At 42.3% G+C, this 18,480-nt stretch overlaps 1 protein-coding gene across 50 annotated transcripts in view; it reads right to left on the reverse strand.

Annotated features, from left to right (window-relative positions):
- CAMK2B (calcium/calmodulin dependent protein kinase II beta) overlaps positions 1-18,480 on the reverse strand; it is a 925,878-nt gene that overhangs the window by 202,566 nt on the left and 704,832 nt on the right. For 38 of the 50 annotated variants that reach the window (XM_085635972.1, XM_085635963.1, XM_085635953.1 and 35 more), the window contains 2 exons: positions 4,797-4,837; positions 2,281-2,352 (listed from right to left, as the gene is read on the reverse strand). In XM_085635972.1, coding sequence (XP_085492098.1) covers positions 2,281-2,352; positions 4,797-4,837 — 113 coding nt within the window. The remainder of the gene's footprint in view (positions 1-2,280; positions 2,353-4,796; positions 4,838-18,480) is intronic. The other 12 variants (XM_085635969.1, XM_085635966.1, XM_085635921.1 and 9 more) reach the window with 1 other exon arrangement.

Raw genomic sequence — 18,480 nt, forward strand, 5'->3', positions numbered from 1 at the left:
ATAGCTGCTAGAGTGCCCTTTCCTTGCAAAATGCAGAGGTTGATATTCATGCTCCTTTAGCTCTTCCTCTTCATAAGACTCCTCTTCATAATCTGGTACATGGCATAAATTTAACTGTGTGGGACTGTAGGATGCCCCACACTTGCTCCTGGTCACTATAAACATCCTTCAGTTCTGAAAGGAGTATTTGCAAAGAAGGGTGCACAAAATTCTTCAGTTAGGACTGTGGGAAAGTTAAAGTATGCAAAGTAATTTCAGTTGTTGACGGTGTCATCAATGTTGTAATCATTGACGAGCTGGCTATTGCAGTCAACAGTGAGCCCCATTTTCACCTAGGTTGTCAATGCAGTTGTATGCATTGGATTATAAATCCCAACTGAAGAAGTTCCCCCTGCTTCCTTTTCTGTGCCACTTTCCTGGATTCATACCCAAATAAGGGAGATTTTCTTCCCTTCTGGTAAAAAAAGTTAACCCCCTTTTTAAGCATCTTTGAGCAAACTGTTTTATATATGTCGCAGCGAGAGGCTTTGAGTTGGATAAAGGCAGTGATTGCAGTGATCACAAGGATCATCAGTGTAGATCTTTCTTTGACTACAATCTAAGCGGATTTAAAGAGAGATCCTTGTTCTTTCTCAGCCATTGAGGCAGATGGTGACAGTTTGTGGTCCCCAGGGCCAGTCCTGAGGTGTTAATCTCTAAAATCCCATAAAACAACTCAGTGTCTTAACAGTTGAAGTAAGAACTGGCAGAAATCCAGGGAGGATGAAATAAAGATTCAAAAGTATCCAATATAACATCAAATACTGGTTAGAGCAAGGTCTTCTATATGATTCCCCGATTCATGACTTGTAGTAGAAATCTGAAATATGAGGGCCTCTAGGAGGAGACGGAGAGCTCAGTACTTTCGCCTGATTTTCAGACATTAGAGTTGTGTCAAATGAGGTGGATATGTTACTAAACAAACTCTGTTGTTGAGAGCGATAGCTATTTTAGCACTGTTTAATGCTATTTAAAGTTACTGGAAATACTCATCCTGAAGACAGAGAAGGATTCAAGCATGTCAATATATGAAAAATCCAATGCTGGAGAATGAGCGTTGCCAATGTCCTGTACAATGTAAGAATTTCCTCTGTAGGTGAGCAGAATACGCTCTCCCCAAATCGCTTTAAGGTCAAAGACCTTTTTTAACTCAACAATAAACAGCATTTCAGAAATCCACAGAAAAGCCAGAGAGCAAAAGAAAGGTCACTGGAAAGCTAAAGAGTGTAATGGAAGTCATGGATTATCAAGGACATTTTTCACCCTTCCCTGAGCCAGAGAGTACCATTCAAGTCGCACAGGGCCATGCAAGTCAATGGCAAGTCACATAGTGCCGGATAAGATAAAAAGTACTCTCTGACTCACCTCTTAATATCCAGGAAGTTACTGAAAAAGCAAAGGTTTCTGAGGATATCAATGATAAACTAAGAGTACTCACAGGCAAGCCAGAGGGCTATTAAATACAGATATATTTAATATTTATTATAGAGTATTCCTGTAGCACTTTGCACCAAGTAAAAAGGCAACCATCGATGTGGTTGACAAGTCACGGAGGCAAATAAAGTTAGACGTTTTTAGGGAAATAACATACTGCTTGAAATGGTCATAGTTAGACTATCAGCCTATATAATTTCCTATCAATGTACAGGACCGTGGTGTGGCTCAAATGGACCTCAGAACTCTATGAACACAAGATTGTAATTGGGATAGAACTGTATATAGTATGTCAAATGGTTTATCTTCTAATCCTAGAACTTTACAAAGACTGAACTGAGGTTTGAGCCTACAAAGGCTGAAATGCTGGGATCCAGCATGGCTACAGGTGCAGAACTCTTCAGAAATGAAAGTCAAAGCAAGTTAAGAAAGTGGAATGTGCAGAGGGCTGCCGTTGACATTACTCTAAATAAGGAATGTAGTTTAAATAGGGGAAAGTATAATCTCATGATGTAAACTTAGTGCAATACTTAGCAATACTTCTTCAGAAATGGTAAGGATTTTTACTACCGTAATTAGCCAGAAATACTACTACTGCAGAAGAGCATCTAGATAGCTAGCTATTGTTCAGCAAAGCAATAGACCAGGCATTCCATTAGTACTAGGGCACAGACAGATTGCTTAGTGCATCATTCAGCAGAAACCAAGGCCTGCATAAAAAGATATCTTGAATTCACCCAAGACCGTTGCCCTCCCTGCACAACACCATTATATCGCTGAGAAGTGAAGATAGGGAAAAATATGTACCAGTGTGGCTGGGGGAATGGATCCCTTAGGGCTGGTCACTCCGGCATTGTTTTTGGTGCTGTTGGTCTGAGGCTGAAAGAGAGAAGCAATAAAAAGGGGTAGATAATACGATAAGCATCATAGAACAAAATTCCATCATAAATGATAGAAAGAGTCTTATTGGACGTGAGTGGTTCCTGTAAAACCCCAGACTTGTGAAAAAGGTGGAAAGTTAGTCACTGGCAGGTTCGCTGTCCATGAGGACTCCACTAGCATAATTACCACCACCATCATCAACAGGCTGAAGTAATTCAATTGAATGCTTCTCCGCTAATGCAGAATCTTCAAACAGTGAATTTACCGCCTGCACCACAAACTGGTGATATTAAAGTTACCATTTACCTCAATTTCAAAATGGTGTCATTTTAAGATCTGAAGTCATGGCATATCACGGCTGTCATCACTGCACTCCAATCAAAAGGAACTCAACAAGTGTCTGAGAACAGTACAATGAGACAATTCAAAAGCTTTGTTTCCATATTCTTTCCCAAGGGTGCTGTAGCTTAAAAAACTCCACCTATGTGGAGATACTACAGAGATCGGAGTGTGACTAAATTCTGGTCTACAAATGTGACAAGGCCACGAATATTTTGAGAGATGCAACAAAAAACAGGTGAGGGGGGATTTGAGGTGTGAGCTGGAGACTATGGAAAAAGTTGTAGGGGCATCCAATCCAAAATTAAAGGAAACATTTTAAAGGAAAGATCATTTTAAGGAAAAATGTACTGTGGGGTTTTAGGCTTCAGGATAATGTTTAGGTGATGAGGGGTTTATTGTAGGCCTGGGCGGTAAATTCGGTTCCGCTCGCGGAACTTGGGTAATTTCACGTTCCGCGGAGAATGTGGAATTGCCAAAAAGTCCGCGATCCGTGGAATTTTTTTGCTTGTTTGCGCTTTAAAAATGCGCGTTTGCGAGATATCTCTGCCGAGAACGCAAACAGCGTTCGCGAACAGAAAAAAGCACCGTGAACGGGCAGAAAAAACAATTCTGCGTGTTCGCGGAGATTTTTTACCATTTTGCGGATCTTTGTGCAACGCCCACCCCTAGTTTATAGGGGTCATGAATAATTGGAGTATGGGCATAGAAAGGGTTTTTTAGTATTTAGAGATGGGTGGAGTGTAGGGTCTTGAGGGGGTTTTAGGGTTCATGAATGGGCAGAGTGTTGGGCTGGTGAGTAGTCTTAAGTCTTTAGGAATGGGTGGAGTATAGATCTAGAAAGGGTTTTTTAGGATTCTAGGATGAGTCATATAGGGTGATGAGGAGTTCTCATGGGTCATGAATGGCTGATGTTGAAGGGAGGTGATGATTTTTCTTAGGGTTCAGGGACGGGTGGAGTTTGGTTGTGCGGGGAGGTTTTAAGGGGTTTGGGATGGGTGGGGTTTAGGCGTAGAAAGGACATTTTTCAGGGTTCCGGAATGGGTGGAGTTAGGGGTAAGAGTAATTTTATGGTTCATGTATGGTGGATGTTTGGGATAAAAAGGATTTTAAGGCTTCAGGAATGAGTGTAGTGTAGGACTGATGAGGAGATTTAGGGGGCAGGAATTGATGGTGTTTAGGGATTCTGAGGGTCAGCCATAGAGGATTCTTATGGGAGGTGATGGGTCAGCGAATTTAAAGCATACGAAGTAATTGCCTGACAATGTAAAAGATATTATTTCACAGTTCTCCTATTAAAGCACTGCATTAAATAACTCCAACAAAACTGTTTCTGAAAGTAAGACCTTCTACCATTGTATTTGCATATAAAAAATAAGCTTTCAAAAGCCAATTTCAACCACAAAGACATTCACCCTTTGTGGTTGAAATTGGCTTTTGAATACTTATGAATGCCTATGAAAAGGTAAATAGCATTCATTCTGAAAATTTCCATTAAACAGTTTAGATGAAATTATTTCTCAGTAATGGTATTCCATGAAATCGTTTTTCTATAAAATACACCTACTGGGTTGTCTCTGCATGCTTAACCTTGCTTTAACATTGATGATATTACACCCATTCCCTCTTTGTAGCACCTATGCCATTGAGCAGCCAACATAATGGAGGGCCCCAGGGAACAGCAGTAGCCCCAGGCAGCAGTACATGCCCAAAAATCCAATAGGGGGACCTGTGCTGCTGCTTGGGGAGATAACTGCTATTCCTTAGTGAGGGGCCGCTGCCCTGAAGCAGACCCTACCTCTCTCTAGCCTCAGCAACAGCTACACCCCTCAGGACGATAGCACAAGAAAATATAGACTGAAATAACAGAGTGTAAAAACGTTGGTGTAAAACAATCTATTGCCAAAATATCTACTGTACTTCAAAATCGTGATACAAATATTTTGACATACAATTCAATTCACAACAAAGCCCTTTTTCTGTCTATATTTTCACAAGTAACCATCCAATCTCTGACAGCTGAAAGCTATCCGACCCCCTTGATTTCTTGTTGAGTAATGGAGAAGGCAGAAAGGATCGTCATGGTGGTAGGAGTCCCTTACCTTGCCTCCGTCGGTTTTCTTGTTAAGCAAACTCTTAGCTGCTGCATGGTGGAAGCAAAATGGAGAGAAAACAATAATAGAGAGTTGATGTTGTGTGCACCCTGACACAGGCTAAGAATATATTGCACAATGCGAGTAAATGTTCAAGATCAACTAGCAAACACAGAAAGAGCAGAGGTAGATGCGCTTGACTTCTAACATACCAATAGCAATGCTAGCTACAGTCCCCTTCCAGATTCAATTACTAACAACAAAAACATTTGCGGGTATGGCCTAGAAGACTATTTTAAACACCTCAAAGACCGAAGCAAGAATCCAGAGGCTGCCTTTTCCAAAAGGAAAAGAGATTCAAGAGGGGCAAGTACCCTGGCGAAAAAACCAACAGTTGGAAAAATAACTTGAAAGGGACGGCAGAAAATAAATGGCACTTCCTCAAGCTAAAGGCCCATAATAGAACATTTCTAGGACAACTGCATGAGGAAGCAACATTTGTGTGAAAGAAGAAGTTAAATAGGGAGATCAGATATTCTTAAAGCAAGGTGGAAGTGGGAGTGCCATGTGATGGGGCACACTAATGTCCTTCTGCCTAACTAAGGCAGTTTGCTCTACTCAATAATATGTGGAGTAATCCATGGCATCCAGTAATTTCACAGGGAAAAAAAAAGTAAAGACAAATGTTTTTCCATAGCAAAGGAAAAGCGAAAATTAAGGAGATTGCACTGCCTGGTGACATCACACTGCCCAAGATGTGTTAAGCTCGCCGTCTCATATCAGTTGTCGAGCACAGTGGTATTATATCTGTAATCAGGTTCCATATAAAAATCAAAAACATATTCTGCACAAATTGTCAGTATCATAATGGAAGCTACTTTATTTCATTGAAATAGAAAAGCTCCAGTACTGAATTACTTTAATCTGGAAGTCGAACTTGGTAGGGCAGGAGAATGGGTGGGTGCACTTTCACAAGAATGTACACAAGACGTCAAAATTAGCAAACTTTTGTCAAATGTGGGCAGAACCCCAAGGCTCACTTTCCCCACAATTTTCTTGTAGGCGTTTGTGTGTGACAGCTGGGTAACTTTATTTTAGTTAATATGGGGTTTCTGAAAATTCGCATATTTTTACAGCGGAATCAGAAGTGGTAAGAGATAACACTATAACGGTGCACTGAGGAATGAGGCTACTTTACCTTGTTACACATACATAGGTGGTTAATCAGAATCTGAAGATTTCCATCTCTTGTCATCAGAGTCATGAGACCGAGTTTCTAGGTAATAGGACTGCCTCAGAGAGTATGCAAAATTATCTATAATAGGAGTTTACTATAAGAATCGTGTTAGAAACGTAAATGCGGAGTTCTTCGCAATGCCTTCCAGGCTTTTCTGTTCTAGGTTCATATAATAATAAGGTCTGTAACTAGGGTGATTAGATATTGTCTTCTCTCTGTAACTGTGTAGAATAATATTGTTTTCTCTATTTTGTTTTTAATTATTTTGTTTTTAAAACAAATCTGTATAAGATTGCCTTTGATTAAAGCTGTGAATTGGATACTTCAAAATATGTCTGATAGTAGGATATTTGCAAAACCTCAGCACATCTGCCTACTTATTTGCAGATTAAGATCTAGCGTACCTTACCAATAATAAAGAGAACCACAGTGTAAAGTAGGCTTTATGATGTATGCTTAGTGTGGGAGCATTATTCAGTGAAGTTGAGCGTTATCTCTAGCACCTAAGCCTTTTAATCTATGACATGGGAAACCTTTCCTCAATTCTTGTGAGGCCACAGCTGTGTAAGAGGTGCACTGTTGCTTCTATGGTTGTCCTGTTTCCTTAAATCCAAGATATTGATGCCCATGATTCCGGTTTCTTCTGTCACTTCTAAAATGTATTTTTGTGAACAATATTGGCATCGATCTGAGACAAAGCAGTGAAGCTTTGCACTGATAATGTACTTCCCCTTATACAAATGCCAAAAACTTTCCTAGCCATTTTCCATATTGTAATATGTATCTATGCATAGTAACGATCTAAGGATAAAAATATTTTAGCTTCTAAGATGGGTATGCTTGCTTCTACAGTCACCATCCAGAAATCTAATCATATACATACAAAACCATTAAGTCTAGAACTCATTGAAAACTCAATTTAATTTAGTCTTTATGTGAAGTAGACACTTTCAAATGTGAACACAACTGGACCTGCTTTTCTGGCCTCTCCTGAAACAAGAAACTGCACTTTTTATTCAAGAGGTTATCCTTCAGTGATGCTTTTGAAACGGTAATGTCAGTAAGCAACTGTGAAACTGAGATGCCGTGACCCAGTTGCACTATACCGGATACTTAATCTTTCAAATAATGTAGAAAGTCTCAACTCTTCCACACTCTGCATTACCCTTAGTGAGTAGGGAAGGCGTTTGGCGAGCCACACAGACTTGAACTGTAAAACTGTTTTTGTGACGATTCCCTTATTTTACTTATCTACTTAGCTCATTTAAGGTTTTTGAAATCAATACACAGCATTTATGGCTGCCTCAGAGCACTGTAAATAGGGACCAGGGCACTTGTGACAATATGTGTGCTCAATCTTGTTGCTGAAGGGCATAATAATCAAGAACTTTGGAATCAGCGTAGAGTCTGAACTGCTCAGCATGTAGAAACCATAGGTGAGCTAAAATGATCAAAATGCTTTGGAAGTGGCAAACCCATAAGTGCCTCTCGTCACATTGTACCTATTAATGAAGCCAGCCTATATGGTTATGGTCCGCTGAAGTTGGAAACACTAGTAGAGTTAGGGGCAGAATGTTTCCTTGTACGCAGGGGGATCACGTGGGTCTTTAATCCGGTTGTAATATCCGGAGGGCATTTCAAAGCATCAAAACTAGAAGATGCAAAGATCTTACACTAAATTTGTTACATCGGGCTGTACCGGGAGAAAGTCAATTTGGTGTGGTTGAACACAGGCAAGGTCTTTGATAGCCAAGAGTGCAACCATATACTGCCCTGTGCACTTGGCATAGTAATGTTTAGAGATCTTTTGTTTTTCCAAAGCCACCAGAGCAAAGGTGATTGTGCCCTGGTGACTCACAACAAACATCAGCTGATCCCAGTGGTGCTGGACTCATTGATAGTTTGTGCTTTATGTAGGCAAGCCAGCATAGTAATATCTTGTCTCTCATATGACCTCTTCCATTTGCTTCAATTTTACTTTTGTTCTGTGCCTTCCATTTTGCTTCTGAACTATACCTGGATGTGTAGGCCATGATGGGGTTTGAAAATGTAGGGTGTCTTCTGTATGCAGGCAAACACCTATAAAGCCTTTGGTGTTCTGCGATGCAAAGTTGACATTAATCTTGCTATAATGTTTGATTCTCTTTTCTTTGGGCTTCCGTTAAACAAATATCCAAGACCACAATCACTACAAAACATGCATCTCATGTACCTTTAGAGCTTGCTAGACATCTAGCAAATTCACAAACTGTCATCAATTCCGACATGCTTTGAATACACCTATGAATGGTTGACATTCTATTTCCCTTTTTTCTTTTAACAAAGTATTCTCCATGAAATGTCTTTACTTTTCTCCACTGCTTATGTACCACTCGTGCTCAAATCAATCAGGGATAATCTAGATGTACTGTGGCAAATGAACTTGAAAATGTTTGTGAATGTCCGCCAAGTTACACCTGAGTTGGCATAAACCTAATTTGCACTGTGTTTCTCTGAACTTCTCTGCTACTCGCTTGGGAATGGCGAGATCAAAACATCCATGAAACCATATGAGGTTACACAAACATCCTGCAACATTGCATGCATGGAATGTATGTATGAGTAACTTAGGAATGTCTGATCTTGGGAATCACATCTAGGCCATACAAGATAAGTCTCTCTTTTGTGAATCAGGCACTCAGTCAAGATTGCCTATGCAGTCTAACATACCAACAGCTCAGGAAACAGGACCTGTCGGAGCAATAGAAGTTCACACAACCTCCTGAGCTGTGATTTATATTCCTATAGAAAGTATGGGGCTCCTTGCTAACTGTCCCTTGGCAAAAACTTAATGAAAGTGGAAAGGTCCCCAAATCCTCTCTCATATTTAGGAATGATGTTTTGAAACTGTCACTTGTAGTACTAAGAGGCTCATGCAACATACTTTACTCAGTAATTGGTAATCTTTCAATATTTTCACCATCATGAGGCATTGATGTTTGCATAGGATATGTCACAACGCATTGTTCTGCTGCTAAAGTAAACCATGACTTAGGGCTCGTTGTCACCTAAGTTCAGTTGAACCAGAGAATGTAAAAAGAAAGTATAAAATAAAATCGAGATTCAGGTATGTGGAAGAGCATCAATAAATGGAAATTCCCTTCAGTGAAATATGGATTATACCAGTTTTCAAAGAGCAAGACGTTGTACACCATTCCCAAACAATTCTCTGAACAAAAACTATACAAGGAATATGGCCAACAGTCAGTGACACTCTTGCTAGCAGAGTTACTTTTGTAAATAGAAAGAAAAACATTCCCAAACATCCATTCCAGAATGAGAATCTTCCTCAGACTCATGCTTATACTTGTGGGTATTGCATTCGCCTTCATCGTTAAACTGTCCTCGCAAGTGAACCAGAGACCAGGAGGCCAAGGCAATCTGCATTAACTCCTGTGGTATCCAGGGACTGATTAGAATCTGATGAAAATGTTCTCTATGGAAAGGATCTTCGGCACACACTATTTGATAGTGGAGAATTTCGCCTTGATTATTCAAAGTAATTCTCCTGGAATTCAACCTCTTGAGTTCAAAGAAGGTGAATTCATGAACACCAAGGAAGTGGAAAGGCTGCCCCTGGGCATCCGGACAGATGACACATATGTCACAGGGCCCTACAGCACCTCTGGAATCCAATTAACAAAAGGCTGTATCCTCAAGAGTTAATGAAGAATCAGAAAACTTTTCCCCCAAAAAACTGGATTCTACTGTGTCTTCTCTTTTTGTAGTATGGTTAGTTCAACGTTGGATGAAGAACCATAAGACCATGGCCAACTAAGAAACGCCTCACAGGGACTTTCAGCCTCTACATTTTCATTGAGGAAGGACACAGTTTCCCACAATGGAGATTTTGTTTTTAAGCTGGAATTGTCATTTTCCTTCCCTTTACTGCTCTAGGTTCAGCACTTTACAGACATCACATCCAACCGATTTATGAGCAGGTGGGAGGCAGTCCTTGTACTATTTGGGTCAGACCAACCATGCCTTTGTATGCTAATGGCAAGAGCAAAACCTGAAAACACGCGAGTCTATTACATTTTGATCTTTACACTATCAATACGAAAATGGTAGCATCAAAGTAAACACATAAACAGACACATTAAAAAAGGAATGACCGTGTTTAAATTATCTGAAAAAACACTGGAGTAAATAAAATACCCTAAAGGTTTATGCAGGCCTTGAAAAATTACCATTCTGCACCATGCAGGGATCACTTACGGTCATTGGAAAAATGTAATTCAAAGAGCACTAAATAGTATCACTTGAGCCTTAAAATGGATAAATAAATGGATTCTAGGAGCAGACGCCTGAAAAGAAGATTCTACACTCAAGAAATTGTGCATTTGGGACAAAAAAGCGGTCATTACAAGGATGAATTAAAATCGTAACTGTGTAGAAATTGATGTCGAGCATTTTGGGCAGATGAGTTCTTACTCTGGATATTTTCCTAGAAGCATCCCTGATAAAGGACCGTTATCTAATTATTAAGTTGTTGCTTCTGTCATATACTGCTTAAGGGGGCATAAGGATGCTTGTAATGTGAAACGGCCTATTGCATTGTTTGATTCCAATCATAAGTAGCCTTACTGTACCAGAAACTTTAACTACTGTAGTTTAAATGCGAACTCATGATTACTGCCGCATAAGCGTGCAGTGACCCCTGAGCTGCTCGATATATGTGATATACATCTTGGTAATTCACACATCTTCAAATTGGATAAGTATGTCCTGCACTTTTGTGAATTTTCAGCTATCTACATCATACATTTCCAGTTTGTGTTTTACTATTGAAGTGGTTTAATTACAAAATGCTTCCAAGGTTGTCTGTTGCAAAATACCAAAAAACATGCTTTTTGTTGCCTACAAGATTGGGAAGGCAGTTTTAGCAGTGTTATAACTACACCCACCTAAAATAAAAATAAATGTTTGAGAGTTTGATTAACAAACTAACCTACAATTTAAGTTGTTAGAGTGTGATTCTTTTCAATGTAAGTTGGCCAACTGATGATTCAGCCTGGTCTGTTGGAAAGTTAACAGATTTCTCTGCACACCATTATTTCTGAATGTAATGTCTGGATTAAGAAGAGTCATATATATGTAATGTGGGCTTGACTTGTGGCTCATCTTACTTACAACCTCTCAGAGGCAAGCCTAAGGTGTGGCCAACTCATTTCCAGCTTTAAAGGCCTGTCCTTTATTGTGCTGTGCCGGACTGTCAAATTAACAATTCTGGTTTAGACCGGTTTAAAAAAATAAATAAACCTAGTATTCATAAGTGCAGCCCTTCTGTCCATAGACAATGATAGCTCCATTCAGGGGCGCTCCTGGGAATGTTCCCATGGACTCTTGAATGTGTACATCACTCCCGCCCCTTTCACCATCAATGTTGGGTATTAAGATCATGCTAAAAAGATCACAGGTGGAAAAGGATCCTTACCTTACAAGACATGGATAGAAGGGCAAAGTCAGAGAGGGAAACAGGTGCACATTTTAGTGAAGAGAAAGTGAAAAAGTCAGATGGAGAGGGAGGAGTTCAGGAGGAGAGAAAAGAGAAAGCACAAGTCAAGGTTCCATGAAGATAAAGACAGCAGATATGATTTTTTGGGAGGCATGCCACTTTGTCTTGCAATATAAAATGCGATGCACAGGCTTCAGCAGGGGTTAGCGTGCTTGGTGATAGAGGTGACATCACATCTACTGTCACAACCTTCCTACCCTCGCTTCTGTTCATGAATCAAGACTTGAGTACGAGTAGGAGTAGGAGAGAGACCTCTCATTCTTTAGAAATCTCAGCTGGCTGGTACTTCTGAAAGCTAAAAAGGGTTAGGGTATAGTCACTCACACATGGTGTGCCCGACATGGCTGACAAAGCCACATATCAAGTTTAATCAGTAAATCAGAGGCAAGGACTGGTTTTTCTACAGGCCACTACAGCTATAGCCATAACTTCTTGAAGCAGTCACTAAATATCTATTACAGCAGATGGAGAGCTCTACTAGCGCTTGCACCGCTTTTTGCATTGATACAGGTTAAGGCTACACTTCCCTCCAGAAACCAAACTCCCTTTTCCCCGCATAACACATTTGATTTTGGCATACTTTCTTTACAAAGAGTAGAGTATAATCTGTTTGTTTTCCTACATTGATTCGGGAGAACACTGGCGACCGCTTAGTTTAAACTGCGGAGAGATTACAGATCTTTGAGGTCATTCTTATCTACATACATTGGAATTATGGCTTTTTATAAGGTGGCACTGTTGGTTTCTCACGGTCCTATCCGTTTGGCTCTGTTAACGTTATATACTCCTGATGATGGTCTCTCAGACTGTTTAGCCATCTGGGACCAAAACGTCGACAGTGCGTCCACACTAAGTCTCAAGAAGCGACTTAAATAATTTACAAACATACTTTCAATGGTGAATGTATTTTAGTCAGAAAGTCTGCATCATATTAGGTGGATATATAGATCTATGTTGATCATAACATAGGAGAATTTGATTTGACCATATAGGTTGCTTGTGTTTTTCACAATGCTTAATTAAGGACCCTGACTTAACACTGTTAGAATTGATCATATGTAATACATAGATATCTGTTTTTAAATAACAAACATCAGTAATGTATGCTTATTGGTTGTCAGATTCATAAAAGAAAATATTTTTCAGAATTTATTTGGTACGCCTTATCATTAACATTTGGTGTTTAATTCCATACAAATTGGATTTCTATATTAACTGGATTCTGAATACGTATAAATTACTCCTTCAGGAGCCCTTTCCTTTGTGTTTGTTTGAATGTGAGGCACATGTTCTCAAACAATGGATTATGGCTCCAAACTTTGCAACACCCACAATTGAAGCAGACCCACCAAGACTTGTTAACTCTCACCCTCATCGTCACAGGTTTAGTTGACAGAGTTAGAGGGGAACACATGGGTGACTACTCAAGATAAACAAAGATACCATATTTGGAAGAAGAAGGTTAAGTAATATTAGAAATTATACTTTCCATATTATTCTGGTACCTCCGCTCCACAAACTCTTCTGAACTACTTTGTTTTGGAAGCTTTAAGCCCATCAATTAGAACAGACAGAACCTGGGTATACACTGTTTGCCTGTATTAGGTCATGTGACTATACTTAAACATCAGTTGTGCATAGTTCTATCTTTATAGTGTCGCTTTGCTGCCTAACGTTCACTTCCAATAAAGAAGAGGTAGATTCAACCTCAAATGCATATCTGAACAGGGACTTGAAGGTGGCTATTGTCAGTGCAAATGACCCAGTGAATTATGACTGCTGGAGTTTCGGTACCAAAGTGTGTCGTATCGCCTTAATTGATCCTCCTTCTCCTTTACAGAGCCATGTCTTTTGAATAGATAATGAAGAAAAAAGGACTGGGATTTTATGACAAAATGTTTTTCATGTTAGGTTTCAGGTTCGTAATTTGACTAAATTAAGCCCCAACTCTGAAACCTGGTTCCATATGACAGGTGCTCATAGAATTTGAGTAGCATTTCTTATGTGACTGCCTTCCAACCTCCTTCTGTGATCAAGCTTGTGGTTAGCCCCACTTGTTGCCTTAGCTTTAGTTGAAAGATTGTGAGTGTCTTCTGGAAAAAGTACTATTGGATACTAAAGCACTGAAAAGAGCAAGCCACGATCCAGGGAGTGATGAAAGATAGAAGATTCAAACTGTCCCTCTAATGGATCAAATAGATCAGTTCTGGCATTTGAGTCCAGGTGCCATCTTAAACTTTAATACCTTGAGAAATTCTCTTTAAAAAAAAACTTCTAGGAATGTGCTGAAGTCTTTTACACATGTAAAATAGGTAAAATCCAACTTCTGACCCCAAGGCGCCACTAAGATATGTTCTCTTCCTCTGAGAGATTGAAAATTGTGAGTCTTTAGTAGAGAACATTATTTTTGAGTTTGCGGCTGAGGCAAAAGGATACAGGATGGATTGTAAGAAAAGTACCTCATGACCACTGTAGCTGCTTTTGGCCCCCAAGTTACACCACGATCAATTGGCTGGTTCTCACTGCCTCATAATAGTGCTGCAACTCTTGACATCTCACTTCCTATGTAAGCTGGTAACTCTTTTACTACCTCACCTCTATCACAGTAATTCTTCAGTTACAGAGATCAAAATAGGACAAGTGGAACCATTTCCTTCAGAACTACAAAAAGGTGTAACCATTTATTAATCTAAGGAACCCTTTAATAAATGGATAATTTGAGAAGGTAATATGAGCAGAAAAAAAAGTTGGATACCAGTTCTAGCATCTCTTACGGCATGAAACACCTTTGGGTGCAAATAAATAAGTTTCTTGTTCAAATGTAAACTCTGAAGTGCTGATGAAATAGAGTCTCTTGGTGTCATGAGGTCCTCACAATAATGAGCGACAAGGTGGGGCGCAGCTTCCCTTTACAGCGGAGCCACCCAAGATGGCTCCTGCAGGCTCATGAGCATTGCAGTTCCTACTTGCACTTATAGGACGGTGGGGTGCTCAAAGAAGCGTTTACATACCGAAGGAAGAATGCAGGTGCAAAACCCGAGGGGAAGACCTGAAACAGCCATGATACGACCATGGTCCTGACACCTAGGGACATTCAAGATATTAAGATGAAAGTCCTGAAATCTGAGTACCCCACCGAAGGGATGGTTATAAGGATGCAGTCGGATCAATGGCTATTGAGGTAGAAAAAAAAACTTTAGAAATTGTGACGGGGCGTTAGACACTGTAGGACCACTCACCCATGAACGGAACTGCTGTTCAAAGGACGCATCGTTGACCCCTTCTTTCCCCCTGCAGCAACCCGAGGTGCCAGGACAACCGGAAGAGAGGTATCCCTATTATTCACAGGACTGGCCCGTGGAAAACGAACAGGGCTCCTTTAATTTCGCCTTTCGGGACGACGAGTCCCTGCCCACCGATGACGTCACGTTGCTGGGATACACAAAACCCGTAGAAACCCGGAAGAGGAGGGACGGCGTTTCTCTGGAGGTGGAAGGTGATTCTGAGCGGAGAAGAAGGACTTTTCGTGAGTGGAGAAGAGGAGTTTGCAGCACGTTGGAGGAGAGAACGGACGGAGACGACCCCGACAAGCCAGGAGGCCAACGATACCACGAAGCGCCTGGCCACGTTCCCAGGGGAGGAGCGTGGCTCGAGCAGGTACGTGGAAGGGTAGCGGGCTGGTTAGGGAAAACCGCATCACCTCCTCTGTTAAACCCAGACTCGTAGTACCTGTATTGTGTCCTGTACCCTGCCCTAGTGTACCCCTCACACGTGCACCCCTTCACAGCCACAACCGAGAGAGCGCACTGAAAGCACTGGGTTTCCTTCACTCCTGGCCCCTTTTGACCTGGCTCACGAGACCCCGTCCTAATTCCTGGTTCTCATTTCTTTTGTTTCCACAAACGGAGTGCCATCTCTCTGAGGGATCCCCATCGCGTACTCGGCATCAGCAAAAGAGGACTGGCCAGAAGACCGCCTAGAAGCCCGCAGACGAACATATCACTAAGTGCGCCCCAGACAGCGAGAAACGCCCGGAAGACCCCTGGACATCATATCGTTGTACAGGACTGAGTTGAGAGAACCCCTGCATAACGTTGAGAATAAAGCACTCAACCAAAACGTCATCCACTTGTTTTGTCGTCTCTGTCTCACCGTCCCCGCCACACTGGTGTCAGAAGTGGGATTCACGGTCCGTCTGGAAGACAAGATGGAAGCCCTTATCCAGCATCTTATCAAAGGACAGGAAAAATTGGAATGGGCGGTGCAGAAGCAGATGACGTCAGCCCAAGCAGACCGGGACCTTTTTCAAAACACTATTGCGGCCCACATGGAGAGCCTGCAAAAGCCACCTCCGGTCGCAATAGTCCAAACACCCCTGGAGTCTCGAACCCTTTCCGCTCCTCACCCCTCGGGAATAGCCTTACAGAAATATACCCCGGGGGAGGACCCAGACGTGTTCTTGATTAACTTTGAGAGGGCCGCCAGAGCAATGGGATGGCCGGAGGAAAAGTGGCCCTTCTTCTTGGCGCCGCTCCTGTCAGGGGAGGCGCAGTTTGCATATCAGGTGGCCAACCCCACGGGCAATACGCCCTATCCAACAATCAAAGAAGTCATCTTGGATCATCTAGGGCTTGATAGTGAGGCCTACAGACTCCGCTTCCGGAAAGAGAGGTGTACACCTGGCGAGAACCCCAAAACTCTGTTTTTCCGATTGAAGATGGCCGCGGATAAATGGCTAAGACCGGCCACCAGCACTAAGGAGGAAGTGATGACCAAAATATACTTAGAGCAGTTCATGGAGGCCTTGCCGTATGCCTCTCAGAGGTGGCTCAAACAACACCCCGGGTTGTCACTGGAGCAAGCCATCGAAATGGCAGCTAACTATGCCCGAGCACAACCTAAAATCACGGGGTGGGACTATGAGAAGGGGACAAAGACACATACTCCCATCAAAACCGAGAAAAAGAAAGCGGTACCAGATACAATGAAACCTAGAACCCTAAGACTTGATGGGCCATCGGTCCGAGGGCCCCAGTGTTTCGAATGTGGAGAGTGGGGCCACATAGCTCGACTATGCCCCAAGAAACGAACGACCGAAGAGCCCATGGAGGTTGGATATCTCCCCAAAACCATAATGTATGCCTCCGAAACAGGACCCTCATTTTACGTGAGTGTGTGGCTAAACGGTAGACCAGTAAAAGCCCTCTTAGATTCGGGATGCAGACAATCTGTAGTCCAGAAAAGGCTGATACGTCCCCATCAATATGTCCGGGATGTTCTAGTACACATAAAGTGCGTCCATGGGGATGTTAGGCCCTACCCTCTTGCACAGGTCACAATGAGACCCTATGATAAGGACCCGTGCACAGTAAGGGTAGGAGTGGTTGATTCCCTGCCGGAGGATGTAATTCTGGGGGTGGATAATCCGGGGTTTTTGTCCCTCTTTAATAGATCGGTATCCACTGCGACAACCCCTAGGACAGCAACGACCCTTATCTCTCCCGAGCCATGGGTCACGGACCGCAGTTTTCGTTTCGCCCAAGCCAATGACTCCACTCTATTCAATGCATGGGAAAGCGCACACATGTCCCGGGATCAGGACACCCCGAGATTCCTCATAACCAAGGATCTCCTATACCGGGAGGGGGGTAGAGGGCCCTCAGTTAGTGGTGCCCGTGTCTTTCCGAGACCAGGTTCTCTTCTTCGCCCATACCCATCTCACCGCCGGACACAGTGGGACAGAGAAAACCACAGATAGTATACTACGGTATTTCTACTGGCCCGGGATTTATAAACAGGTGAAGGACTATTGTGCGAAGTGCGAGATTTGCCAGCGAAGGAACCTACATCGTCCCCCAGCAGCTCCTCTGGTCCCCTTACCCATTGTAGGACGGCCCTTCGAAAGAATAGGAATGGATTTGATCGGACCGCTGCCACGCTCCTCAAAAGGAAACGTGTACGCACTGGTACTTGTTGATTATGCAACCAGATTTATCGAGGCCTTCCCTCTACGGGCACCCATAACAGCCAATATAGCCGAAAGATTGATCGAGCTATGCTCCAGAGTCGGATTTCCGAAGGAGGTTTTAACCGACCAAGGCACTCCGTTTACCTCAAAATTGATGAAGGAAGTCTGTAAAACCTTAGATATACGACACCTACGGACATCGGTGTACCACCCGCAGACGGACGGACTCGTCGAGCGGTATAACCAGTCCCTGAAAACCACACTAAAGAAAATGCTTTCGGCTGAAGGGCCTGAGTGGGACCGCCTCCTACCGTTAGCCCTCTACGTCTTGAGAGCACAGAAGCAAAGCAGCCTGGGATGTTCAGCCTTCGAACTCCTATATGGCAGACATCCGAGATCCTTATTAGAAATGACCAAGGACGCATGGGAGATGGAAGGCGAACAAGAATAAAGGGCCCTCCTCGACTACACCCAGCAGCTCCGGTCCAAAATAGGAAAATTACGGAGCTTGGCATATACCAATTTGGAGTTACAAAGACAGAAGCAAAAACGATGTTATGACAAGGGAAAAAAACTACGGACACTAAACGTAGGGGATTGGGCATTGATCCTGCTTTCGGCCTGCGCCAGCAAAGAAAAGAATGAGTGGAAGGGGCCTTATGAGGTGGTTGGTACGATTGGAGATACCACCTATCGATTACGACTTTCACCATCAAAAATACAAACATATCATATAAACTTATTAAAGAAGTGGATAGGACCTCCCCCAACAAGCGCCCACTTGCTCCTACCCCTACCACAAAAAGAACCCGCCACCCTGAACGAACTAGTTATAAGTGATGAACTTCCACGAATACGACAGCAGCAACTACAGGAAATTCTCCTCCCATTTCAGGACATATTTTCGAACAGACCAGGGAGAACATCATAA

This window comes from Triturus cristatus, chromosome 11, assembly GCF_964204655.1.
Source record: "Triturus cristatus chromosome 11, aTriCri1.1, whole genome shotgun sequence".
In the NCBI taxonomy this organism is placed as follows: domain Eukaryota; kingdom Metazoa; phylum Chordata; class Amphibia; order Caudata; family Salamandridae; genus Triturus; species Triturus cristatus.